Source organism: Urocampus carinirostris, chromosome 5 (genome assembly GCF_059441175.1).
Source record: "Urocampus carinirostris isolate Australia breed hairy pipefish chromosome 5, RoL_Ucar_1.0, whole genome shotgun sequence".
In the NCBI taxonomy this organism is placed as follows: domain Eukaryota; kingdom Metazoa; phylum Chordata; class Actinopteri; order Syngnathiformes; family Syngnathidae; genus Urocampus; species Urocampus carinirostris.
This window is the reverse complement of record NC_142353.1, coordinates 11,441,321-11,469,219: the sequence shown is the minus strand read 5'-3', so window position 1 is coordinate 11,469,219 and position 27,899 is coordinate 11,441,321. Positions and strand designations below refer to the sequence as shown.

At 38.9% G+C, this 27,899-nt stretch overlaps 2 protein-coding genes across 2 annotated transcripts in view; both read left to right on the top strand.

The window, feature by feature from the left end:
• The window catches only part of LOC148365221 (early estrogen-induced gene 1 protein-like), a 29,733-nt gene extending 15,698 nt beyond the window's left edge, over window positions 1-14,035 (top strand). The window contains exons 5-12 of the mRNA XM_088335712.1: window positions 924-1,040; window positions 1,120-1,166; window positions 4,668-4,822; window positions 4,908-5,012; window positions 5,091-5,289; window positions 6,990-7,111; window positions 9,935-10,004; window positions 10,721-14,035. Coding sequence (XP_088191838.1) covers window positions 924-1,040; window positions 1,120-1,166; window positions 4,668-4,822; window positions 4,908-5,012; window positions 5,091-5,289; window positions 6,990-7,111; window positions 9,935-10,004; window positions 10,721-10,766 — 861 coding nt within the window. The 3' untranslated portion in view covers window positions 10,767-14,035. The remainder of the gene's footprint in view (window positions 1-923; window positions 1,041-1,119; window positions 1,167-4,667; window positions 4,823-4,907; window positions 5,013-5,090; window positions 5,290-6,989; window positions 7,112-9,934; window positions 10,005-10,720) is intronic.
• Window positions 14,036-20,966: 6,931 nt separating this feature from the next.
• The window catches only part of mapk1 (mitogen-activated protein kinase 1), a 36,745-nt gene continuing 29,812 nt past the window's right edge, over window positions 20,967-27,899 (top strand). The window contains exon 1 of the mRNA XM_088335711.1: window positions 20,967-21,278. Coding sequence (XP_088191837.1) covers window positions 21,136-21,278 — 143 coding nt within the window. The 5' untranslated portion in view covers window positions 20,967-21,135. The remainder of the gene's footprint in view (window positions 21,279-27,899) is intronic.

Here is a 27,899-nt window from a genome sequence, read left to right as displayed (position 1 = left end):
TGGGGATCACTAAGTGAATTTGTCGTACAGCGGTGGATAGAAACCTAGGGTAATGCGCAGATGATGCCTTCTGAACCTCCGGTGCCCCAAATGAAAACAGAAATTATCAGAATAGTATTTAGTAAGTACTTCTTATGTGTAACATATGTGCACATAATAAAATAAGTATAGATGTTTGACATTTTCATTTTTCTCCACTGGTCATCACCTACAAGGTTACAATAAATTGGAAATCAACAGCTTTGATAGATAATTGACATAACATAATGAAAAAAAGGCCAGACAGGAAAAAGCTAGAGCTTATCTTGGTCCTGTCTCCTCGACAACCCAAACACTTTTGACATCATTCTAGTCATGTAATCAGAATTTTATAACAACGCATTTTGAGTAACATAATTGACATCTCATCATCACACAAGAAAATAAGCATTTATATTAAATCTGGACAATCATAATTCTGTTTAGCAGATATCATGTAAAGCGAAAAACTATTGTATTCACCTTTGGTGTGATGTGACTTGGGCTGTTACAGTGGAGTAGCGGGTGGATGCAGTGGGCGAAAGAGGCAGAGGATTAAAAATGAAATTGAGTTTAAACCTTACAATTGTGAGCATTGTCATGCCTTTGGAAGATTTTCTCGTTTTAGTCGCCTTTTATATTTTAACATTAGTTTTGATCCTCGATAATTTACATTATTCGTATTTATTTTATTATCATTGCATGCTTGGTTACCATGGTCACCTTACTGCTTCTCACTTTAGCATCTCTGCAAGCCTTGGGGAAAATACTGTACAAAAATACAGTATTGTATCGATACAACTGGCAAAGTCTTTACAATGCACACAAGATTCTGAACTGAATGAAGAAAGAAAAGGGCTTTGTTTGGACTAAAAGGTTTAACTGTGACTGTTTTTTATATCCAGCTGGGCTTTGCGGACTTGAACATGGCGGAGTTTGCCGGCTCAGGTTCCACGGTGCGTTGCTGCCTGCTGGAGGGCTATGATACCAAGAACACGCGACAGGACAACTCTATCCTCAAGGTTAGCATCTCTTAGCATTGGCTAGCGGATGGCGATTTAAGTGTCATGGGGACAAACCAATTCGGTTTGTTTTTCACAGGTCATTATTGGGATGTCCCTTCTGTCTGGAGACCCCTGTTTTAAAACGTAAGTACAGTACTTCTTTTTTTTAAAGTGTGAATCTTTGTTTTCGGCCTGAAGAAACAAACTAAACATAACATACAAGAAGGAGAAAAATCTCAAAAGTAACTTAAAGTAGCTAAAAGCTATCTGGTGCCATGCTCAACAATTTGTTTTTGTGGCCACTTGTGTGCCCGCCCTGCTGTTTGACTGATTCAGATTCAGATTCAGATCTACTTTATTGTCATTCTAGTACACGTGTATACAGAACGAAATGTCGATGCATCTGACCCCCACAGTTTCCTTGAATGTACAGATATAAATAATGTTGTATTGTATTTTGGCTACGTGTAGTATTTTACCATAGTGCCGATAGTGCAAGAAGAGTAGCTAACCAGATGTGCAAAATGGGCAGTCAGGTTAACAAGTCAGGTACACAGTAACATTAACACTGTAACAATAATGCTGTAATTACAATAGTGCAGAGAGCAATGTGCAAGGAGTGGCAAGCTATAAAGAAAAACTGCCAGTAGTGCAGATTAGCAGCCGTTTAGATTTAAGTTAACTATATGTTAGATGATGATGTAAGTTATGATAATTTGTGTATATGTTTGGATGAAGAAGCATCCAAAGTCAATTTGGGTCTTTTATAAGCCTTTGGCCTCAACCTGTAATCCCTTTTATTTTAAGGTAATTCATTAGTTTTGTGATGTTTGCTGTGCCATAATTGAAAGGAAAAAATAATCTTGAAAATACAAATACAATACAAAATACCAGTGGCCAGCAACCACCAGGCCGCACAGAAAGAAATTAACTTTCCCTATTCTTTGCTTATTCTGCATTTAATTTATGCATGTTTTACGCAAAAAAACCCGAAAGTTTGGGTGCGCGTGATGGTATATTACCGACTTTGAGCAATGATTTTGCTAAGCATTTGATGCAACAGGAATCAAACTGGATCATGGCGGTGATAACACCAAATAGTAACCACTAGGCCAGGGGTCGGGAACCTATGGCTCGCGAGCCATATATGGCTCTTTCTATGAGTATCTGTGGCTCAGAGACTAATTTGATTGCATGCAAATTTCTCCATCTTGTTCAAAACCGGGATTGTCTATCCTATTCAGGTACACGTAAAGCCAAACCAAAGCTAAATGCGAAGGAAACACTTCGCAGTATATATAGGGCACGTTTTTCACTACAATTTACAGTCAAGGTGTCACACAAAAAAAGGGGAAAAAAAAACTCGTTTTGGCTGTACAACGCTAAAGAATCCTTTATTTAAAAGTTCACTATATAATCTGTGTTCAGTGTTCAGATACTTTATGATGAATCCACAGAACTGTAAATACGCCAAAACACCGGAAGAGAACTTAGTCATTTGGGTGAGTGGGATGAGTGATGATTGGGTGAGTGGGAGGGATGGGTGGAGCTATGCAAAAAGTACAAGCATTCCCTCCCATCTCTCGCCAAAGGTAAGCACATAAGGCTCCCTATTCTCAGAATGTTGTGACGTTTTTACAAAATAAATGCTTGCATCTGGTTTTGAAACCAATATGTATGAAAAAAGGGTCAAAAGGAGTTTAACCGATCTTGAGTAATTGCAAGAAAGAGACAAGTTTAAAGTGGTCTGTTTGTTGAATTTGGGACAGGGGCTCTGGCATTATTCTCTTTTCATAATTTTTATCAAATCATCAAAAATAAATGTGCTGAAGACTAAGCTTTTGTCTGGGGCGCGGGTTTAGCAATTTAGTAAATTTGTCTCATAATATATGGTGTGGCTCTTTCCCAAAATAAAATTAATATTTTTTGCTTTTATGGCTCTTTGAGTCAAAAAGGTTCCCGACCCCTGCACTAGGCCATTAGGATTGTAGATGACATAGGAAAAGGCAATTGATTTTTTTTCTCTTCATTACACCATTTTTATGGGAAATAGTTCAGGCATAACTACATTGTACAATCTAGCGTGAGTGAAAATAGTGTGATAGCACAAAATGTAATGATTTTTCTTATGTCATCTAGATCCGCAGCAATCTAGTAAATGTGCAGTGAATTTAGGTTGATCATTATTATTAATATAATTATTGTTATTTGCTTCACAAATAAACATGACTTGACTTAACTATTATTCTAATGTTTTTGTTGGGCCGGTTTGCGAAAATATTGTCTCACATTAAACCTTCTAGGGTAAAGAAAACGTTGTGAACCACTGTTTTTAATACAGCCTAATTATTTACACTCTGTTTTTTGGAACAAACTATTCAAAATGTATGTCATTATTTGACAAGAAAACCACTTTAACCCCAAAATTTTCTGACGTCATCAGTCACTGAAATATTTCATCAGTCTGAAACAAGTTAACGGAAAACTATAAAGCCGGCATAACCCAAAAAGTGCTGTAATATTCCACTCGTACAACAATTTTTCATAAACATGTTCTTGTTACATTCACGACAGTCAAGTGGATCCAACAGTGTAAAAAATTTACTCGAAATACTGCTGACAGATTAGAAAAAATCTGCCTAGAAGAATTCCTGCATCGTTTGACAATCCTTGTTGTAATCCTCCCCATAATTCCCTTTTAAAAGTAAACAACCTCGTAAGACTGTTTTCAATATGGCCGTTAGCCTTCACCCTTTCTATTGACACCACTCTCAACCAATTGCACGGTCCATGGGCTGCGATAGCCTATGAAGGCCTGTATTGAGAAAAAGGACATCACCTACTTTGGCTTCCAAATTTTCAGCTAGTAGTGACTGATTCAAATGTTGATTGACACATTAGTTATCCAATTAAATTCCCAACATAAATATTTAAAATATACGCATATTTTCGTTGTGTATTTAAATCAGAGCCAAAAATAAAGGTGTGTAATGCAACTAGTGATCCATTTTTACGCACAATTGTGCACCCTTTCAGTGATTGGCTTCTGGAAAGGGACTTCAAACTTTTACAACGCTTTCACAATGTCTAATTGTTGGCCAAAGTAAAATACATGGTTGCAGAGCTTTTAGAGCTGTAAACTGGTAGTCTCTAATTGGCAACTTCTGTAAATGCCTTTGCATACTTTAAGAAAAACGTGTAAAATACAATGTGAATCTTTTCAGTTTTTGATCAAATTTCACCCTGGAACGGGTAAGGTTTAATTCTATTGTCTCAGCTGTTTTCCAACTAAATGCCCATTCTACACTCCTTTGCAGGAATGTAATTCAGGCGGGAATAAAAATCTTCTTTATCTGTGTGTACAACTTAGGTTACTCAATGTTAGTAGCACTTGCAGTGATTATTTAAGTTTAAGAAAAAAACCTTAGTATGTTAACTTTCAAAAGAGACCAAAACCATCCATAATATCCAAAGGGTTTAATAATATTTTGTTTTACTTTGGGTATGTCTTGGATTAGGATTTCAGGCGAATTTTACAGGATTGTGAAGTGGTTAAATTTATTTTTCTGGAAATTTCACATACACCCACAAAACAAACAAAAAAAAACAGTTTGCGAACTTTGGGTGTGTTCTTGCTTGCATCAGGCCAGCCAGCACAGCCAAGAGTATCTCGGTACCGGGACGTGAGCACACCCTGCAGCTGGACTGCAAAGGGGAGGGGACCACGGCGGAACCCGGCCCGCCTGGAGGGATTTCTCTAGGCCGAACGCCCAAACATCGACCTTCTATCGTTAGCTCAGGTGCACGGTGACAGTAAAATACGATTGAAAACTTGGAGTCGTTCCTTCTTTCGCTCTGACAAAATGTGTGTTTTCTTTCTCTCAGGTCTTCTAGAAGACCCCGAAAGCAATCCGTGCGTCGCCGGAGAACTTTTTCAGTCAGGACATTCTCGCAATTCCAGTTACGCCAGCCAGCAAAGCAAAATCTCTGGTTGGTGTTTTTTCTCCAAACCGGAACTAGCTTTGAGTTTAGCATTTAGCATTTGCTCACTTCAGTCATGTGCCACAGGCTACAGCACGGAGCACTCATGCTCCTCCAGCATGTCGGACCTGACGCACCGCAGGAATACCTCCACTGGTAGCAGCACCTCAGGGGGCCTGGGTAGCTTTGCTACCGACACCCCAGCTGATGCAGAAAGAGAAGTGGGGCGTCCGGAGAGACCCCCTCGGCCGCCCAGGCCGCTACTGCCCGCCAATAGGAACCCCAGGTGCGCTCCCACTTTTTGTTATGGAAAACTGCATTTAACTTTTTGGTTCTGTTCTGCAGAAACTATATATTTTCACATTATCAATATTTTTGAAAAAGCACTAGGGAGCGCCAAAGAACCGCATATATCTCCAGAGCAAGTTTGGTGGGTGGAGAGGTCCGAACTTGTTGGCGATAGAAAGCATCTTCCTCTGTTTAGCTAGTCAGAATGCAGAACACAATGCACAATGAAAATCGTTGAAGTAGTGAATCTGCGATACAGCAAGGGACTACTGAAATGGCGTGGTGCCCTCGCACACTGAAACTATTTGGTGGCGTGGTTTTCTGCTCTCCAGAGTTGTTCACGTCGCCTCTTTTTGGATCTTTTCTTCATTCAAAATAGCGACTACCACATAGTTAGAAAGAAATGAAATGAAATGATCTGCATTTATATAGCGCTTTTCAAGTCAAGACTTCCCAAAGCGCTTTATAGTGTGCTTCACATTTCCCAATAGCGGCAGTGCAGCCATGTAAGGCGCTAACCTGCTTATTGGGGGTATTAGGGGTTCAGTGTCTTACCCAAAGACACTTCGGCATGTAACACGGAGGAGCCGGGATTCGAACTGCAATCTCTCTATCCCAAGACGAGCGCTCTACCTCCTGAGCCACTGCCCACTGCTCGCACAAAAGCCGAATGAAGGCTGCTGAGTCGAGAAAAAAGTGAGCCACCAGTGCTGTTGACATTTATGGATGCAGTGGGAACAGATTCGTGAGCCGGCTCTTGGAAGTGATTAAAGGGAGGCAGCCCTCCACCAATAAACAGCTTGTTTCCTTTCAAGATGTCTTTTTTCTCATATGATTGGTCAATATGCATATTTTTGGGACTCTGTGTTGTTGATTTTAAATTTGTTGAGCATAAAAAAGGTAAAATTGTTTGGTATACAATCTTTTTGGGATTTTTATCAATATTTCAATTTCCCCCCCTTTGTTTTTCATTGTTAATGTGTTTGTATAAAAATGTAAAGTTTATTCTTTTTTTCTTCCATACCTTTTCTCCCTTTGCTCTCATATGTTTTCTTTTGTTTCTTAGTTCTCATTACATTTATTAAACTCACTTTATATTGTTTACTGTTGATAGTTATTTTATTATATTGTTTACTGTTCATATTTGTTACACTTAATTTGTAGGGTAAATCTGTTGCTGGTGAGGTGCAAGGTTCTAAAACACAACTACTGTTCTCTATTGACCTGTCTCGAATACTGCTGAGAAAATTTCAAATTCTTTTACATTATTTTAACTTATTTTTAAAGTAACAGAAATAGTTAGTTTACCTGGAAACTGGTTAGTTTTACCATAAAGTATTCAGTTCCTCTCCAAGTTATTTTTTGGAAGAAGTAGTTAGTAACTATAATTACTTTTTTTAAAGTAATGTGCCCAATACTGATAGCCTTTCACTTTAATCAGTAACAATTAATGTAGTTCTCAGCATTAAAAAGTTTGGTGACCCCTTTTTTAGACATTGCACATCAACAAACTAAACCTCAAAGAACAATCACAAGCCATTTTTTCTTGAAGTTTTTATAAATAAAAATCACAACAAAATAATAAATGCAAAGTTAGTCAACAAAAACCAACTGTAAAATCCAATCAAGGGAACAAAAAAGTGCAGCCAAAGACATTTCTGAGCTCCATGGTCACACATTTTGTGTTGCAACTTTCAGGAGGAAGCAAGATTCTGTGGAGAGTCAGCCGTCTTGGGTGGACGACACTCGCATGGATGCAGACGACATAGTGGAGAAGATTGTCCAGAGCCAAAACTTTGAGGATGTCAGCAACACTGAAGGTACTCACAAATGTTAACGTCAGCCACAAAAGAAGAAAAAGTCAAGTACATAGTGTACTAGTACTTGAGCAAGTTCCTTTCATCAGTTTCAACCTTAGTCTTCATTATTTATTGATGACAACAAAATCTTTTTTTCATGTAACAAAGTCTCAATGTATTTGTGTGTGTGTTCTTATACAACAGAAACACATTAACTTATTCAATGCCATAACATATACATAAGTTTTCAGAAGCTTTGTCCCTGAGTGCCAAAAATTAAAAAATGCGTTGTTTTGTTTTGTTAGGCGTATCTATTCCGTTAGTATCAAGCCTCTGGGAATTATATCTGTATGATAAATCACCATTAGATAGCAGGAGTGACTTTGATCAGATCTTTGTCAACACTTAGTGCCTAATTCTGTCCCATTTTCCACAGTAGGACACCGTATGGCAGTGTGTAGGCGACAGCCCGTATCCCAAGTACTTGCAGTGTGGTGATAAACGTGATGACATAAGTATAGACTGAACCGTTTTAAAGCTTTAATCTTTTGAAGGGCCCTTGTTTACGTCGGGACAGAGAGGGATGAAGTTTAGTGCACATCACATTGTCATGATTAACCGAATCATGTGATCATTTCACCAGAATATAGGTGGCTTAAAGGTTCTTGCAAATTTTATGCATCGTTCATGCACAAGTTCAATGTTCTTGCAATAATATGTTATTTTGCAAGCAAAGGCACCTTTGTGTTTATGGAAAGCATTGTTTGTATGTAGGAAGTATAAAAAATATACAGGGAAAAAAAGGACTCGAGTGAAAGTTCTACAGGAAATGCATCATTTTACAAAAAGCTGTTTTTTTTCAGACTTTTCTTCTAATGAATGATGAGGGTTCAAGCTTTCTTTTGATTTGTCCTATCCCTGTATACCTACAGAGCTACATTTTCTGTAGGCCTACAAAAATGAGTCAGAAATGAGGCAAAAAAAAACTGCTGGCACCAGAAAGTCCCACTTGAGAGGAGGGTTTGGCACTGAAAGAATGTTGCAGATGCAGGCACTCTTCTTTTTGTCTTTATTGTTTTCTCCATCAATGTAGCACACATTTTGTTGAAATTTTGTTTTGTTGTATTTTGCAATTAATAGTTGTTTAAAAACCACTATTCAAAAACCGTATTGTTATTTTGTAAGAATAATTAGCATAGTAAATCTAAATACTTTCAAGAGGTTTGGCTTCCCCACTTCCAACAATTAAAAAGTTAGTTCGAATTTAGAACTAAACAATGAATGTGTTTAGAACAACATGGGGTTCCTCATGTCCTCTTAATGTAAACTAAAACGGGGTGTATCTTGTCTGTCATGTGAAAGAGAACATTTTAATTTTTCTTAATAAATGGTAAATGGTCTGCATTTATGTAGCTCTTTTTAAGTCAATGAAGACTTCCCAAAGCGCTTTACAATGTGCTTCGCACTTACCCATTCACACACACACTCACACACCAATAGCGGTTGTGCAGCCATGCAAGGTGCCAACCTGCTTATTGAGGGCATTAGGGTTTCAGTGTCTTGCCCAAGGACACTTCGACATATAACACGGAGGAGCAGGGAATCGATTCTGCGATCTCTTAATCCCAAGATGAGCTAAGTTGTTAAAATATGAGTACTTTCTCGTAGGACTACAGGGAACTACCTAACCTTGGTTTCCTTCCAATTCATTTTCAAGGTTACGTAGTTCATTTATGTTAAACACAATTTAGTTGTTTTATTTATATTGTTTTTGTCTTTTATTAGCATATTTGGTATTGGAGTAATCCATAAGAAATCCAATTGAATCCAGTTACAATACTTCAATAGTGTATTTCGGATTACATTACTGATTACAACTGGTAACTAGTAAATGCATCGGATTACATTTTTAAAGTAATCCTCCCAACCCTATGAAAGGGTTAATTCAATTTTGGCAGGCATTATTTAGAACCAAAAGATTAAAAAAAATGTTTTGTCTAAACCTTTTATGCTAAAGATTGCTTATTACCATTTATTTTTATTAGGGATCTAGCTTACTATTGTAACCACAAAAACGAATGCATTGTTGATTATCATCACTAGTAAAATAGTATGTTAGTTTACTTGTAAATAATAGCAAATATATTAAATATGTATAAATCAGTGTGTGTTATATTGTGCTTTGTGAGGTGTGGATTAGACTCACCGAGTTCTAATAAATATTATAAAATCATAACATAAAGTCATCTTAGTACACATTTTGAATAAATAAAATCTTTATGATTTGTATTTCATTTACACAGTGGAATCTCTACCTAAAATCGCCGCCGTGTTTGTCTGGCAACTTTCTGCTATGTTGTGTCAAAAACAATGCCATCTAGTGGAGGAAAGTTACACACTGGGGCTTTAAAAATATAAAAGTACTATAGCTCTCCTGCCACTAGTGTTAGAACGCGGTATTGCACTCCTGTACCCAAAGCGTTAAAATAGAGAATTTTATCTCCGAGCCAGATAAGAAAAGAGCATCACCTGGCTCACAGGTCATATGTTCCTGACACCTGCTTTAGCATCACTGCAAGCTTTGAACCTTTAGTAAATAAATATAAAAATCACAAAGTATGAAGTATTTGGCTAGAAAACCAATTTCTTGTTGATATGGTATAGTCGGGCAGATGCCTTTAAAAAGGGGCCAAAAAAACGTCTCATTCCACACCGCTAAGTGAAACGTAATAAGGCAGGGTTACTGTATCCCGGAAGTTAACTGTACAGTAAAAAGAATGCATTAATGTTTGCTTATTTTCAGTGATAAGCTAACGCATAGCGTCCTTTATCTCTAAAACACAGACAGCAACCTGCGTCTCTTCGTCAACCGAGACGGCAGCACAGCGCTCAGCGCCATCCAGCTGGGCAACAGGTAAGCGTTTCTTATTGGCCGTATGCAGAGGTGGGTAGAAACGAGTTGCATTTACTACGTTACATTACTTGCCTAAGTTTAGGATAATCTTTTTATTTCTAGGAGTATTTTTAAATCACTATACTTTTTACTCTTACTTAAGAAGTTTTGGGAAGAAAGGGTACTCTTACTCTGCTACATTAGGAGACATTGAAGCCGTTACTTAAATCCCCTCCATGTAAGTAAGCGTCTCTATCTCTAAGGCGCATTGTTTTCTCGTTTTGTTGCTTTTATTTAAATTTGACCAGTGACTTAAAGAACCATAAGGTGGCACTTATGAGCAGGCTTGGGATTTCTTTTTTACTGTTTTGCCGGACAGTTGCTCATTAAGTACCATTTCATTTCACATCTATTTATCTAGATATTTATTTACATATTTTTGATGGAGGCATGTTTTGATTTTTTTTTTTTTTTTGAGAACTTTTTAAATTGTATGGAACTTATTTTGAATAATGTATTCCTTTATTTTTTGATGGAATAATTTTATTATCCATTGAGTTATTCATGCATTTAAACACATAAATCATTGGAATATAGATTTAAAATATAAAATCCCAAAATTATATTCTTCTGAAGTAACAGTACTTTTACATTAATATTTTTTTGGGCTACTCTACCCACCTCTGGCCGTTTGGCACACCAGAAAAAAACTAACCGCTTTCCGTTTTCCCCTTTAGTGTGTCAGCGGGCGGCTATGAGCCGGTAGTCATCGAGAGCCACTAGAAAGCCACTAGACGCAGATTCGGCTGGTCCGAACATGGCAAAGTGGGAAAAAAACACGGCTATTTGCACTTTAACCTCCAGTTGCCATTTTGTTTTCCGCACGGGGCTTGCTTGTTCCTCTGTGTCGCGAGCATTATCGGAATGGGAAGATAAGTGATTCAGTCTTGACAGAACTTGATCAAAATAAGTTGGGCCTGACAAAATAATCAGCAAGACAATTTCACTCAATACTAGCTTTTTAATTCAGAAAAAAAAAAGTTTTTTAAATTTATCTTTTTTTCCTGCATAAACAACATAATAATTTGAAAATAACGTTGAAATATTGCTCCTCTGTGAGTTTCCTCAAATTGGAGGACGGAGGTGGCGATATTCTGTGTCGTGAGATCGAACGACAATTTTCTGTTGCTGTAAGCCTTAGGAAACTAAAATGTTTTTGGCCGATAAATCCCTTATTAGATTTTTTTTTTTGCCAAGAATTGGAATCATCACTAGCCTAAAAGAAGTCTCTACAACAAAATTTGTTGTGTTCCGTTGTTTTGTTTTATATCATTGTTAGCGTTAAATATGTCTCGTTAATTCAATATGGTTACTATCGTTACTATCCGTTATCACAGCTTATCATAGGATTTTAAATTGACATTACATAATAATATATGTTTAAAAAACATGTCAACATTGCTGCAGCCCGTTTTGCGACCCTAATTGGAAAGAGGGGGTTTCCCTGAGTTGTAAACGGGAAAAACAAAACCAACATTTTTTGTAAGCCATAGGAAACTAAAATATTTTTGGTTGATATATTCCTTATTGGATATTTTTTTGCCAATAATCACTGGCCTGAAAAAAAGTCCTTACAACAGATTTTGTCGTGCTCCGTTGTAACATCTTTTTTAATTATTGTCGTTGGCGTTAACAATAATTCAAATATTAATAGTGTTCCTATCCATCATCACAGTTTAGCATTCAAAATTGTCATTTTTTAATGTTAGATGTTTGTTTACAAATTATGCTGCAGCCCGTCTATAGACCTTTTGCCATTTTAATGTTATTTTACTCTCTAGGTCAGGGGTTGGGAACCTTTTTCACCAAAAGAGCCATAATGGCAATATATATATATATTTAAAACATTTTTTTAGAGGGAGCCATACCATATATTTTAAGACAAATTCAAGAAAAACTGCGATACCAGCTCTCCAAAAAAAAATCTTTTTTCTGTGCATTTCATTTTACTGTGTGGGGTTAGATGATTGGATACAATTTATAAAATAAGGATAGTGCTTGAGCTTGTATCCCACATCAACAAATAACTTTTCTCCGTCGGGGCAGACAGCGCTGGGTAGAGATAAGTGCGCTGTGTGCACAGGTCCACACACCCTTACTGCTCACCCAATCAAATTGCTCTGTTTGCCGGGGTGCGTTTCTTGCAGTTTAAAGTTGTACTGTGAGTTTTTTTATAATTGTCTCAACAGAGAACTTAAATTGTTTATTGAGCTTCTATATAAATAATTCCTTTGCGATGTGCAGCCAAAAAAGGGGTCTGTAAAATATAGTAAGGAATATGGTCTTTATATACTGGACAGAGCAGTTCATACCGTTAGTGTTACGTCAGCTATGTGCGCACTGTACTCAGCACTTATTAGAATTGGAATCCTGTAGATGAAACTTGCATGAGTATAATTGTACTCCGAGCCATATGTAGTCATGAAAACATCCCTGCTCGAGGATATGATTGCTGTATTGAACATTATCACAGTGAGGTAAATTTTAGCAAATATTTTTTTTTTAAGTAATTTACTGAGGACACTACCTCGTTGATTGTGATACTGCTAAGATGATGTTCAAAGTGGTCAAGGGTTTTTTCACAGAATTTGAATGATGTTATGAGTTCTGTGCAAAAAGCTCTGTTGTCAGCTGTGTTGCCATACTTCTACATCTGGGGTCCGAAACCTCTTTTCATGGGTGTACATAGCTCTGAGATCAAATCTGATGGTTTAAAATTAATTTTGATCAGCGCAATGCTGAGTTGGGTGCGTGCATAGCTGGAGGAGTGATGATATTTCATTGGGCTTTGTCCAGTATATAAAGGGCACAGTCTCAACTAAAGTTTACAGTCAAGGTAACACCCCAGCAGACTCCATTTTAGTTGGACTACACTAAGGGATCCTTTATATGAAAGCACATTGAATAACTTAGGTTTACTGTTGAGACACTTTATGATGAAAACCCACAGGACCAAATGTAAACACACAAAAAACACCAGAAAAGTACAAAGAGCAATTTACACATAGCACACTCCTATCTCTCTTAGTACTCGCCCACTGCAGTGAATGGAAATACCTGAGATTTTTGTTTGTAGTTTTTGTGACAAAAAATGTTTTGCTATTATGGCTCTTTGGGTCAAAAAGGTTCCCTAGCTCTGATCTACAACTTTGTTTTTTTTTTACGTACTGTACATATGTTGGCCTGGAGAGGGATGGGCGCCACCAGGCTGAACTTGCCCAAGACACACCACAGGAAATGGTGCCCTTACGACCCAAGTGGTTAAGGGATCCCACCAACCAACCAGCCTGAACTCTCCCAAGCCGCCACTGGCTCTTTTCCCTACCTCTTACCCAATATGACGCGTGAAAAGGCCAGGAAAGTCCCTGTTGATCGGGGAACTCCATGTGAACCACTTTGTAGTTTTTAGAGGCTGCTACTTTACTTGTATTTTTTTTTTAAATGCGCCTGAAGCGTCTTCACCTTCTGCACAGACGCCGATGACGGCCATAGACTCATCGTTTTGCTGCTCCCTGGTGGAAGCAGCTACTGTTTACAACCAACGTGGCTTGCATAATGTTATGCGCGGAAACGTTTGCCTACAGCTGGTCTGCTTGCAAGCTTTTCTTTTGCGTCATTTGTTAGTCTTCAACTTTGTTTTGGAAAAAGTTTCCATCCAAACATTTTTTTTTTGATCCTCACACTACTCTTTGTTGTTAGCGATATATTTTGGGGATGAACCACTAATTTGTTGGGTTGACACAACCTATTTAACTCTTTAAAAAAGGAATAGCATTTATCCATGTTTTGTTTTGTCCTTTTATTCTATGATGGTTTTGCCCGGAGGATGGATGATAATAAGCTATGCACACAACTCACCTTCCCTCTGATTTTATTTTTCTCTCCCACTATTAGAGATTCTAACAAGAGTATAGTATCGTAACAAAGCCTGGAATGGTATAAAAATTACTTTTTGTAATACTTATAAACAATAAAAATCTTATAACTTTGAATAGTGTGTTTTTTGTATTTCGACAGACATTGTGTATTTTTTTCTTTGCTATTCCAGTTGTCTGGAAGTCTTCCGATTCACCTGGGAATGCAAAATGTGAAATTAAGTGCTAAGGAATGCCAATATGGTGGCGCGGTGTTTGAGTGGTTAGCGCATCTGCCCCATGGTGCTGAGGTTAAGGGTTCAATTTCACAGGGTTTGTATGAGTGCTTGAAATGCTTGAAAATGCTTGAATTTTAATGTGTTTTTAAAGTCAGGAAAATACTTGAATTTTTGGTGACATGCTTAAAAATGCTTGCAATTGCTGCCATTGCCAATGTTTCCTGGTAATCTGACTCGATTGACTACGCATTAAATTGAGAAATAAATGTAATAAGTGAGAAAAATGGCGCCGATAGTGGCTTTTCGTTTTCGAGTTCTCATGTGAAGCGTCACTTTCCCCTACTTGAAGCATCCAAGAAGACAGGTTCATCAGACTCGTCATGGGAATTGTCTTTTTTCCAGAACCGTCTCTTTCCTCTCAGCTCACTGAGAAGATTTGGGCTCCCAAATGGCTCCTCATATTTTTTGTTCTTTTTTAGTGATTTACTGTCAATAATGGAAAAACATTATGCACTACATTCATTAGTAATTCATTTAAAACAATGTGTTATTTTTCTATATTATAGAAGCAGTGTACAGTGTACTTTTAGCTTACTTAATTCAAACGTTCAAATTGTTTCTACTAAGCAACTTTGAGGTCAAGCAACACAACAAAATATATAATAAAAATATTTAGTTTTTAGTCCAACAACAAATTAATAATAATAATAATAATAATAATTTCCTTTGTATTGTCATTCTTTGTAACAATGTACACAGAACGAAATGTCGATACACCTGACCCGTTGTAGCGAGCCGATGCAGCCGCAGCCAACAGAGGGCGCCGCCATTTTACCAATTAGGTATGTCTCGGCCGAGGCGATGGAATATAAAAATACACTTTTTTTAATGGTAAACATAACTTGCTTTCATATTTTGGTTAGTCAAATAATATATGTGTTTATTTTGATTAAATTCAAAGTAAAAGACATAATCCCATAAAACACATGAACTTTAAAAATGTACTCAGTGCGAAGAAGGCTGTCGATTCAACATGCTCTCCAGCTAATCTTCTATTTATTGCCGTTCTCTTGTCTTTTTTGCTTTCACTTTTGGACACATGTGTGGCCAAAAATACTTACAGTAGGGACGAACTTATTCGGTTGGGTGGGCGTCTAAATTTCGACTTCTCGGGCACTTTTTATACCGCTTATGATATACCGAGCGAACTTCAAAGAGATCCGGCATCCTTGTGGACAGCTATCCCTCCTAATAAACGACGACAACGGCGCCGTAAAGACAGAAAACAGAAGCGTGGTTGCCGTGCAGGTAGATGTGTGAAGCGTGCGAAGTCTAAGGAGCAAGAAGGACGCGAGGATGTAACTAATTCCACCATTCATTCCTCGCCGGACAACCGACGCTTGTGTAAGTTACACTCAGCGCTCACGAACGGCCCCAACGGCGGCATCTTTTGAAGATCTCTACAAAGACTACAAAGACTTCAGCTAAGTCAAATGATTCAGCAAAGCTAAAATTTGGTCTTTTAAATATTAGATCGCTTGCTCCTAAAGCTTTACTTGTTGATAACATTATTCGTGATTATAAACTTAACTGTATGGGTCTTTGTGAAACTTGGTTACGCCCGGATGAGTATTTAGCGCTAAATTATGCTTCACCCCCTCTCTACGCGAGTAGCCATGTAGCACGCACGTTGAAAAAGGGTGGCGGTGTTGCGCTCATTTCTGAAAAATCGCTCAAATTTAATCCTCGTACCGCTAATAATTACAAGGCGTTTGAGGCTCTTGTGATGCGGTCCTCTCTATTGTCAATTTATGTAATAACTATCTATCGCGCACCTGGGCCATACACAACTTTCTTGGACGAATTTGCTGAACTTTGGTCTACAGTTCTGAACTAGTAACCTATGCAGACAAAATTATAATTATGGGGGACTTTAACATTCATATGAACTCCCCACTCAGTTCACGTACTATTGCGTTTAGGTCTCTAATTGATGCATTTGGTTTTAATCAACTGGTTGATTTGCCAACCCATAAAAATGGAAACACGCTAGACTTGATTCTGACTCGGAGTTTTAACCTCAAACATTATGGTGTTACCGTGTACTACCGTTATCTCGGATCATTATTTAGTTACATTTGAGGTGCTAGCTAAATGTAGTGTTAAAAAAGCTGAAGGATTTAGCGGACGCAATATAAGCACTGGCACAGTTTCTGAGCTCTTTGAACTCCTTCCTGGAGCAGTTGCGTCCTTTCCTTCATACAATGGCTCGATTGACTCACTCATGAATGAGTTCAATACCACCCTGACTAGTGTCCTGGATTCAATAGCGCCCATAAAGCTAAAATCACGTCCTAAAAGACGCACGCCTTGGTTTACTGCTGAAACTAGAACCCTTAAACAAGAATGCAGGAAATTGGAAAGAAAATGGCGCGCTACCAAGCTTGAGGTTTTCCATCAAACCTGGTGTGACAGCTTGTTAAAGTATAAAGCGGCCCTTGCCTCTGCAAAATCGGCCTACCTTTCGAAGGTGATTGCGTCTCAAAAGAACAATCCCAAAGCCCTTTTTGACACTGTAGCATCGCTTACAAGGCAACAGACTATCGCAGATAGTTCGACGCACTCTGCTCATGACTTAATGGTCTTCTTTACCAAGAAGATTCAATGCATACAGGAAGAAATTGCTAAAGAAATTATTAATACCACACTTATTAAAGAGCTGAAATCTACAGGGTGGCTGTCCTGGGAAATTGTCCGGTTTTAGTGAACTGTCACTTGATGATCTCAAACAGGTGGTGAATGCGGCCAAACCGACAACTTGCCAGTTCGACCCGCTCCCAGGTTCACTTATTAAAAGTCTTTTTGGCGTCCTTGGACCTTCAGTTCTAAATATTATAAACATATCACTCCTCAGGTGTAGTTCCAGCAGCTTTTAAGTCCGCCGTTATTAAACCCACACTGAAACGACCCAACCTTGATCCAGAAATCTTAAGTAATTATAGACCTGTGTCAAACCTACCTTTCCTCTCTAAAGTACTTGAAAAAGTAGTGGCACAGCAGCTGAATGTTTTCATATCTGAGAATAACCTTTTTGAATCCATGCAATCAGGATTCAGGGCTAACCACTCTACTGAGGCAGCTCTGATCAAGGTAACAAATGATCTCCTACTGGCAATGGATTCTGGCGCTTCATCACTTTTGCTGCTGCTGGATCTTAGTGCTAATTTTGACACAGTGCACCACAATTTCCTACTAGAACGGTTGGAAAAATGGATTGGTCTCTCAGGAACCGTCCTCTCGTGGTTCAGATCCTACCTTTCAGATAGGACCCACTGTGTTAAATATGGTGAAATGACATCTGAGCCCTTTAATGTTACCTGCGGTGTTCCACAGGGTTCAGTGCTTGGCCCCCTTCTTTTCAGCATTTACATGCTTCCATTAGGTGATATTATTCGCAAGTACAATATCAGCTTCCACTGCTACGCAGACGACACTCAACTATATCTTCCGTTGGAGGAATCTCCCACACTAAACTGTGGAAATTTGGAGGCCTGCCTCATTGAGATAAAAGAGTGGATCTCACTCAATTTCTTGCGTCTTAACTCTGAAAAGACCGAAATGTTAGTCATTGGTCCATCTAAATGCCGTGACTTATTCTAGAAAACTGCTGTGAACATTGACAAATGTCACATCACACAGAGTGACTCAGTTAAAAATTTAGGTGTCATATTTGACCCTGATCTATCCTTTGAAATGCATGTAAAGAAAATTACTAGAACCGCTTTCTTCCATCTTCGTAACACTGCTAAAATCCGTTCAATACTGTCTCAGTCGGATGCGGAAATTATAATTCATGCATTTGTTACCTCCCGTCTCGATTACTGTAATGCACTACTCTCTGGTCTCCCGAAGTCTAGAATCAAGTCTCTTCAGCTGGTACAAAATGCCGCAGCGAGGCTTTTAACTAGGACAAAAAAGTACGATCACATAACACCGATTTTGGCTAACCTGCATTGGCTCCCAGTTAGCCTTAGATGTGATTTCAAGGTTCTCTTAGTATTATACAAAATCATACATGGACTTGCTCCCTCTTATCTTTCAGATCTGATTTGCCCCTATGTCCCGGTCCGAAGCCTACGATCTGAGAGTGCCGGTCTTTTGGTGATCCCAAGAGCAAAGAAGTGTTCTGCTGGTTCGAGAGCGTTCTCCATCCGGGCACCACCGGTGCTGTGGAATGCTCTTCCCCCCGAGATCCGATCTGCAACCTCAGTGGAAATGTTTAAATCTAAACTTAAAACTCACTTCTACTCCATAGCATATGAATAACCTACTCTTCTCGTCGGCTGAAAAATAGTCTGTGTAATATAGTGTAATAATCTGTGAAGCCCTTTGAGACTCTTCGTGATTTAGGGCTATACAAATAAAAATGACTTGACTTGACAAATGAGAAATATTTACAAATCTACAAAAAAATGTAAAATACATAACTAGCCTTTTACACTCAGAATGGATTTAAAGTCAAACAACAACAGAATCGATGCAAGTACATGAATTCTATTATTACTCAACACCAACAAAGCCCTTTAAACAAGTGTGACGTAGCCAAGTTGTGCGTGTAGGCAGAATGGCAGAATTCATGTCAGTTTATAGCAGCCCATTGACACAAAACTATTGTAGATTCTTCCCCCTGAGATTCCATCTGTGACCTGAGTACAACTGTTTAAATCTAGGCTTAAAACACACTTCTATTCTATAAGATATGAATAACCTATATTTTATGTTGACACTATCTGTGTGTTTGTTATTGCAACATCCATTGCAGCCTGGTCATCCTGGAAGGGAGATTACCTCATGTGCGGTCCCTTCTCAAGTTTTCTTCATTTTCCTCATGTTTAGGTTTTTGAATTTTTCCTTGCCCTCGTGCAGGTTTTCGATCAGGGGATGGTGTAATTATAGTCTGTGGTTTGCAATAATCTGTGGTCTGTGCAGCCCTTTGAGACTCTTTGATTAAGGGCTATACAAATAAACATGACTTGACTAGATCAAAATAGCACAAAGTATGTGCTAGCTGCAAGATAGCAACTTTATTTTGGCCATCAAAGTCAACAACAAAAGAAGCGTTGTTTTGATTGTTACTGGATTTCTTCCTTTGAAGGTACTGGAATATTTTAAAAAGATGGCCTTGAAAGTGCCTAAAAAGTGCATACATTTGGCCATAAAAAATGTGTACGAACCCTGAATTCCAGCCTCCCCGTGTGGAGTTTGTATGTTTTTCACACGCCAAGGGGAATTTCCTCTGGGAACTCCTGTTTACTCTCACATTCCAAAAACATGCTTGTCAGGTTGATTGGTGGCTCTAAATTGTCCCTAAGCACGAGTGAGCGTGTAATTGATCGTTGGTTTCTGTGTGCCCTGTGACTGGTAGGCAACTGGTCCCGGTTGCCCCTGCCCACTGCCCGAAAATAGCTAGGATGGGCTCCAGCACCCTTGCGACCCTGGTGAGGACAAGTGGTGCAGAAAATGGATGGATGGAAATGCAAATAATTGAATAGAAAAACAGGTCCCTAGTTGTGGCGCTGTATATGTGTTGCCCAGTAGAGTACAGTGACAACTAGCTTGATTTTAATGGCTCATTAGTCAAAACTTCTGAAATGGACTGTCTTGTATTGTCTGCTATCTTGCTCTTACAGCTCCCCAAAAAATAAGTAGTTAAATGGTGCAGTTTTGTCACTTTAAGGTTCCGTAAGGTAAGGTTGCAGTGCACAGCGTGGAGGCTGGATGCCAGACAAACATAGCGGGAACTTCTAGGTAAGGATTCCAATATGTCAGGCACATCCAAATTCAAGCCAGGGGGCCAATTACAGCCTGTGATTAAACTTTTACTGGCCTGCGGCCTCTGTCATGAAATTAATAATATGTAGCCAACCAGTAATTTTGACCACTGCATAAGATGAATGTTGCCAAAAGTAAATCACCCTTTCACGAGATGATGGCAGTAGCTCTTTGGCCACCTTTCCTTTGGCTTTCTGTGAGAACTTTAGCCCACCGCATTTCTGACATTGCGACTGTAGATAAAAAAGGGAAGTTGGCTGCAAGGGCTGCTGCTTCCCTGACAAGTACAGTAAACATTGGAATTTTTTTATCGTAATCCAAAACAACTGCGTCTACTTAATTTGTCAAGAGACTGGCTGTTTTTAAAGAATATAATTTCAAGAGGTACTGCCAAATAAAACATGCTGACTACAAAAATATAACTGAAAATGAACACTGCGAAAAGGTGAAGCAACTGGAAGCTGTTTTAACAGACCCAAATAAAAAAGGCTACAAAGGCGAGCTACCAGGTTGCAACGCAGATCACCAAGCACTGCAAAGCTTTAACAGAGGGAGAATTTATTAAAGACTGTTCAAAGATTGCCAGGCTGACTAGTCGGCCGTCACACATTTTCAGTTTACCAAATCTGAAAAGATTGGACACCTCTGCACTAGGTAAAAAAAAAATCTCGACCTAATCTTTTTAATAAAATAAACATTGGTTATGATAGTTTACGTGTTTTTTCCTAGTACTCAAATCAATGTTTTTTTTTTTACTGAATGAAAGTTTTTTGTAGCACTAGGAGGCACTAAATATTACACACTTTTAATAAAGCATCGGAAAAAAACATTTACATTTGACCGTATTTAAACGTACAGTACTATATAATATATTAACAATGATTCTAAAACGTTTTTTTTCACGGTGGAGACTGTAAAAGTCATTTGGAAGCAGGAAAAATGTAACTATCACCAAAATGGACTAGATATGATCACGTGACTGTGGTTATTTCCTGCTGCGCTGTGTTGCGTTGCCTGACCGCCACTCGCAGCTCGTCCGCGGCGGCGCTGTGTACCTTCTTTCCCCCTCAGACTCGCTACTAAACTAGGCCTCGAATTTCCTCGCTCCATCCTACAGCCTTGTCACAAAAAAAGAAGAAAATAAGTAGAAGGCGAACAGAACTCATCATGGCGACCGCGGCGATGTCTGCCCCTACCGGTGGCCCAAGTCCCGGCCCGGGGACCGAGCTGGTCCGCGGCCAGGCGTTCGACGTCGGGCCTCGCTACAGCAACCTGTCGTACATTGGCGAAGGAGCTTACGGGATGGTGTGGTAAGTGGGGCCCCGTTTTTCCGAGTCGTTTTCCCGTCATTTTGTCTGTCCGCGTCGGTTCTGGTGTTAGCCTGTTAGCTTAGCTGAACAGCTAAGTAAGCGCCGTGTTTGGGTCACTGCCATAAAAAATGTTTTCTGCCGAATGATAAACATTTAGTCAGGGAACATAACGGAAACAATTTCAACACTATTTTTACATTGTTGGGAAAGTGAGTTAATCACTGTTGCGATGCGTATCGTATTGTTCATTACAACTAATAAAAGTATTTGTTCGTTAGCCTGACTTAGCGACAACTCGCAAACCCTTTTTAAAACATTTTATCGTTTACCATCATCGTAAGGAAAATGACTTACCACTGTGGTTCTCAACTGGTCTGACTTGGGGACCCATCGCTCCACTTTAAATGCAAGTCGCGACATAAATCAAAAAAATCAGTTCCCATTCTCAAATGTCTATCTATCTATCTATCTATCTATCTATCTATCTATCTATCTATCTATCTATCTATCTATCTATCTATCTATCTATCTATCTATCTATCTATCTATCTATCTATCTATCTATCTATCTATCTATCTATCTATCTACCATGGTCATATCCCTCAAGAGGGGTGACCGACAGCAAGACAAACACATACAATAACACAGAAAATACAAAAAAATAAAAAGGGAAAATTTATTTTTAGCAAAAATTAGAAAAAAAAAAACACACATTTTTTACCATGGCTAACTCAAATGCCCAAACACCCAAACAAGTTAGGCACCTAAGTTGTTTGGGTGTTTGGGCATTGACCATGGCATTTGGGTTGGCCATGGTCCAAAAATGTTTGTGTGTTTTTTGCTTTTTTTGTATTGATTGAAAATGTCTGACAGTTTAACCCACAAACAATCCTGTAAAATAACTTGTCAGATCCCAAATCCAAGACGTAACCAATGTAAATTGAATGTTGTTCTTGAACCCTTTGAATATGGACAGTTTTGGTCTCTTGAAAGGTAACGTTCTAAAGTTCTGTCTAAAATAATAATTGAAAGTGCTACTAACGTTAAGTAATCTCGGTTGTGATAAACTGAAATGGGTTTTTATTCTATTATTATTATTATTATTTTTTTCAATCTATTGCCTGCCGATGAGTGTCGCATGGGCATCTTACCTGGAAAACAGGTGAGACAGTAGTGTGAAACCTTACCTAGTCCAAGGTCAAATTTGATCACAATTTGAAAAACTAAACATTGTATTTTGTATTTTGCATTGTATTGTTACATAAAAAATCAGGGAGCTAAGTTTTTATATATCTGCATAAGAGTGGCTGGTAAGCCCAATTTTATTTCCTGCACTGTTAGTTTTTTGGTTTAAGTGGAAGATTATTCATGTTAGTTGTGTTTAAATTCAAATTGTAAAAGGTTTCCAAGTGCTATTAATGTTTTATTTTAATTCATATTTGTATTTGCATTATTAAAATACTCTCATGTCAATTCTTAAGCTTTTACAGAAAATGAATATAGGCTCCAAATACTGGTTATAGGCCTCCTTTTAATACTAATAATCGGTTTTGGCACCGAAAAACCTACTTCGGTCGATCTTTATTTCAAACTACACTCAAACCTAGCGAATCATTTTCTGAATCGGTTACGTGGTACACCCGCCTCGCGGGGCTTCGAACGTAACTGCTTATGTTATCAATACAAACCTCCACTAGCGGTTTATGAACCACTCATTTAAAATACTCTGCACACACTTTAGGGTTTCGAACTGAGGAGCACATCACTAGTAGATGTTAAGTACTACCTATGTGTATCATACACCAATATGATTAAATAACATTTTAAATAAACATGCATGTAAAGGCAAAACATAAAATTGTATATATTTTTTTTTTTGGTGTGACGTGACTTCAGCTGGTCAAGTGAGAGGAGCGAGGGGAAGGAGATGGGGGGGTACAAATTAAACTGATTTTAAATCTTCCACTCGCAAGGATTGTCATGCCTTTTAAAAGATTTACCTGCTTTAATAGACAGCTTATTTTAACAATAGTTCCAATTGTCGATTCGTTATGCCCATATTCCTTAACGAGTGTAAGAATGCTTGTGCACTCTTTGCATTTTTTTTGTCTCAAGCCTCGTTTCTATGCTTATTATGTTTTTGCTTTTACCTCTAAAGATAAGTTTATTTTGATTTTAATATTGGACAAATGCAAAGGAGTTTTCACAGGATGCCAGTTCCTTGTTTTTACGTTTCGGGCACTGTTTGTTGTTTTGCCTATCACATGATTGTCGCTATCAGCCAATTATTTTTGCCGATCTTTGATTCCCACACCTCTTAGGGCTGATCTGTTTTTAAAGCCGTAAAGATTTAATGAAAAGAGGGGACTCAAGGGAGGGCCTTAGGACGGGATTGAAATCTCTTATCTGAAGGCCCACTCCTGGGCCTCCTTGCACATTTAAAATCCATCTATGTCTTTCTCTTTTTTTGAGTGTCTAATGAAATTTAAACTTCAACAATTTAAGTTTAAACATTCAGCATCACTGAAAGTCTTGGGACCCATAGTGGATAAAAGAACAGTGTATTCCAAATCGTTATATGAATAGATCATAAGTTAGCGACGTCGTAATACGAGCATCTGCTCTATATTATTCAGTACAGAAAATGCAACCATTAAAATATCTCCAATCACAAATGTATTCACCTTGCTGAAAAATAGCCTAGTTGTTGCTTCTTTGCCGTAACACCAACTTTTTGCAGGCGTTTGATTGCAGCCTTGTGATTGTACAAGCCATATTGCGTAATCACGGCACTTGCGTGTACTGTAGGTCTGTGCCTGTTGCTGCTGCCTTGGGCAATACTACAAAGTAGTACAGTTTAAACATGTATACAGTATATATAGAGACTGAGTAGTTTTCAAGGAGTTGGTAGGCAATGCTGCTTTCAAGCACTCAAATGCAGCAATGATGTAATTGTACTCATGTACTTAAGCTCCTATTTTCAGCACAACAGCATCACTCAACTTTTTTCTAGATTTGCGTACGTTTTTCATGATAAACTTTTAACATTTATGCCGTTTAGAATGCCTTCACTTAGTCGTAAATACTGCACTTCATGACTAATCATATATTTGAGTCTAAATAATACCCTGTTGATATAGTCACTTGCCTATTTCATTCAGAGGTTATTACAGGTAAAATCATGCCGAAAAATAATCCAGGCCGACCTGACCCGCCCCTCGGGTATAAAAGCCAGATCCAGCCCAAACCTGACCGATTAACTTAATTTGAGGGACCACGCCGAAGTCAACCAGAAGCTGCATTTCAGCGGTGTGCGCACTTTGGCGCCAAAGTGTGCACTTCGGCCCTCAAGTGCCTTCTTCGGCTGATGTATGCACGGAACCGAGGTGCAGCTTCGGGTTTACTAAGGGTTCGGTACCTCAATTCAAGTGTGCACTCTGGTGCCGAAGTAAACGCGCTAGCGCCATAGTTTGTTACTCAATTAAAAGTACAGTTACTTCAGAATAATATCATTCAAGTAGAAGTAAAAAGTAGTCATCCAAATAATTACTTGGGGAAAAGTAGGTGCATGCTGTGCAGATCCTCCACGAAATAGGAAAAAAAAAAACATTGAGAGAAGCCCGTATTCGGGTTGGGGCCCAAGATCTTACCTCTAATTCTTATTCAGTCCCTACATTGTTACAAGTGGTGGCTTTAGTTCTCAGTTTGGAAAAGACCTTGAGTTTCGTCAGTATTTACCAGGGCTGTTGTGAAGGGGAAAGCTTTGTTTTTGTCATACCCCACCCTCTTTGTATAAAAGTCATTTGCAACCATTTTAACAGCTCATTTATGAAACTATCCAGCCTGTCACCAATTTGTCAGGCACACTCTGAAATAACATTTAAGCTCTCTTTTAGAGCAAAATGTATACATGTATAACTGGTGCGCATAAAACTCATGTCATCAAAACTGGCTTAACCTTTGGATGCATAACCTAGCACTACATAATCTTCCATAAGTGGGGTTGAAAGTTGTTGGGGGTAAAATAAAAGTACTAATGGCATCATTTCATAAACATTTTTTATAAGGAATATCTGTAATATGATATTACAACATTTTTACTTTTAAAGATATTTAAGAATAACATCCTAGGAGGTCGTTTTTTTCATCCCACTTGTGCATCCAAGGGTTAAATATTACTTAAATCCTACCTAGGCTAGTCAGACTCCATTTTGTTCAACTGCCTGACGTGCTTTCTCTTTAAATGTTAGTGCGGTACCTAGATAATGCCATAAAACGCAAGGCCTGCTTTGCAAACTTTGCAAGTACCGTATTTTCCAGGCTATAAATCGTTCTGGATTATTAGTCACACCAGCCAAAAAAATGCATAATTAAGAAGGAAACTATGAAACTATGAAAAATAACTAAACTATGAAAAAAAAAAATGCGACTTATAGTCTGAAAAATACAGCAGTTTTTTAATTTGTCATATCCAGGCTAAAATGCTCCCAAAATTTAGAAGTTTCGGTACGTGAACTTGTTGATGCTGTAATTTTTGTATGTTAGTGCTCGAGACCGAGGCGTTATTGCCGGTAAGCGACTCTAAGCTTCGGCTGTCACAATTTGGAATATCCGGAGCCGGTTGTCACACAAATGATCACGATTGATGAATACATTGTCAATTTTTTTTTCCCGACGCAATGTATTCTTTTATGATTATAGCTTAATATTACATATATTGTACAGCTTAATAAAGAAGAGTAATTTAAAGGTCAAGAAATAATTTAGGTCTAATCCCCATTTAGCTAAAACAGCTTTCAGAGACTGCAGGGACTTCTGCAGTGTGGTTCTCTGGAGTATATGTTATTGTGTTCAAACACCTTGATTTAAGCTCCCTCTTAGATGCAAGGTAGTGGACTTTTATGTTTATGTGCAGCGTCGTATTTGAGCTTGACCAAATGTCTATGGTGAGTGAAAAGAAATCTGCCTTGCTAACCTCCCGAGAACGCAATCCTTAACATTGTTATACAATTTCAGGATTGCCGTCTGCGAGATGAACCTTTTGCTTGGTGTACAGCTTATCAAACTTGTACAGCATGTCTCTGAACGCTAGTTGTCAAGCATATTGAGCGGCAGCATTTCAGTAGCGCTGTACCAAGTATTACTATTTTTTTAGCGTGCGCCATTTTACACTGTCTTGTTTGTATGTCTTGACTTGTGTATAAACTTAACGTGTATCCAATTGACAAGCTGCAACCCCTGGATTGTTTGCTATTCTTCCTTTGCCGACTAGCTCGGCGAATTGTACCGGATGCCTGGACTCCAAATTCTGCTTGAATTTGGTTGTGTTTGTTCCTTTCACTGGCATCTTCTTGAGACAGTTTGCTGACCGCTTTTTTGGTATTATGGGGTTTACTGCTGTCGCTCGGTGTAAACACAAAATGTGTCCAAAAACTGAATCAGTTTGTGGCAAAAAAGACAGTAAACACAAATGTGAAAAATGTTTGCAAATATGAAAAAAATGGCAACTTGACTAATGTCATATTTGCGACAGCCCTGCTCTCAGCAGCGATTATATTCATGTAAGCTGCCTCGCGCAGTTGGTTAAATGTGTAGTGAAAATACCTGACAATAGAATTCATTGTAAACATTCTATATTGGTGATTTTGTGGATAATTTTGACTAATTGTTGCAGCCCTATAGTTAAAACTGTTCAGTTTTTATAAAAGGAAAAAATAGTTCACACTGATATTTGGTTCCTGGTCTCGTCCATCCATCCATTGTCTGCACCGCTTATCCTCAGTAGGGTCGCAGGGGTGCTGGAGCCCTTCGCAGCTATCTTCGGGCAGTGGGCAGGGGACACCCTGAACTGGTTGCCAGCCAGTCGCAGAGCTCACAGAGATACACAACCATCCACTTGGTCATTCACACCTGAGGACAATTTGAACCGGCCAATTAACCTGACATGCATGTTTTTTGGGTATGTGGGAGGAAACCGGAGTGATCTGAGGAAACCCACTCAGGCACAGGGACAACATGCAAACTCCACACGGGGAAGCTGCAATTGCTTAAATTGAACCCTGAACCTCCGCACTGTGGGGCCCCATGGTGCAGAGGTTCAGGGTTCAATGACAGGTCAATTGGCCGGTCCAAATTGTCCCTAGGTGTGAATCAGCGAGTGAGTTGCCAGTCTCTGTGTGCCCTGCGACTGTCTGGCAACCAGTTCAGTGTGTCCCTTGCCTACCACCTGAAGACAGCTGGGATGGGCTCCCCTGCGACCCCACTGAGGATATGCGGTGCAGATCATGGCTGGGTCCTGGTCTTGTATTTCTTTCAAATACAATGTCAGCAACATTAACAATGTAGAGCCACAGTGCTGTTGTCTGCACGAAAGCCACGCAGAAATGCGTTTCTGCTTTATTAAGTCTGAACGTCACCTCGCAGCCAATTCTTTTTGCCACTGCTGTCCTCTATGAACGCCATTGTGGTCCTCCTCTCCTTGGCAACCCCGCTGCCTGAGACATCAATAGAACGCCCGCCCCTAGAACCGATGGCTGAGGCAGCGATGTACAAACCTGCGGAAACAATGTTCATTCCCTGCTTATTGGAATTACTGCATTAAACCTGTATACATTCAAATA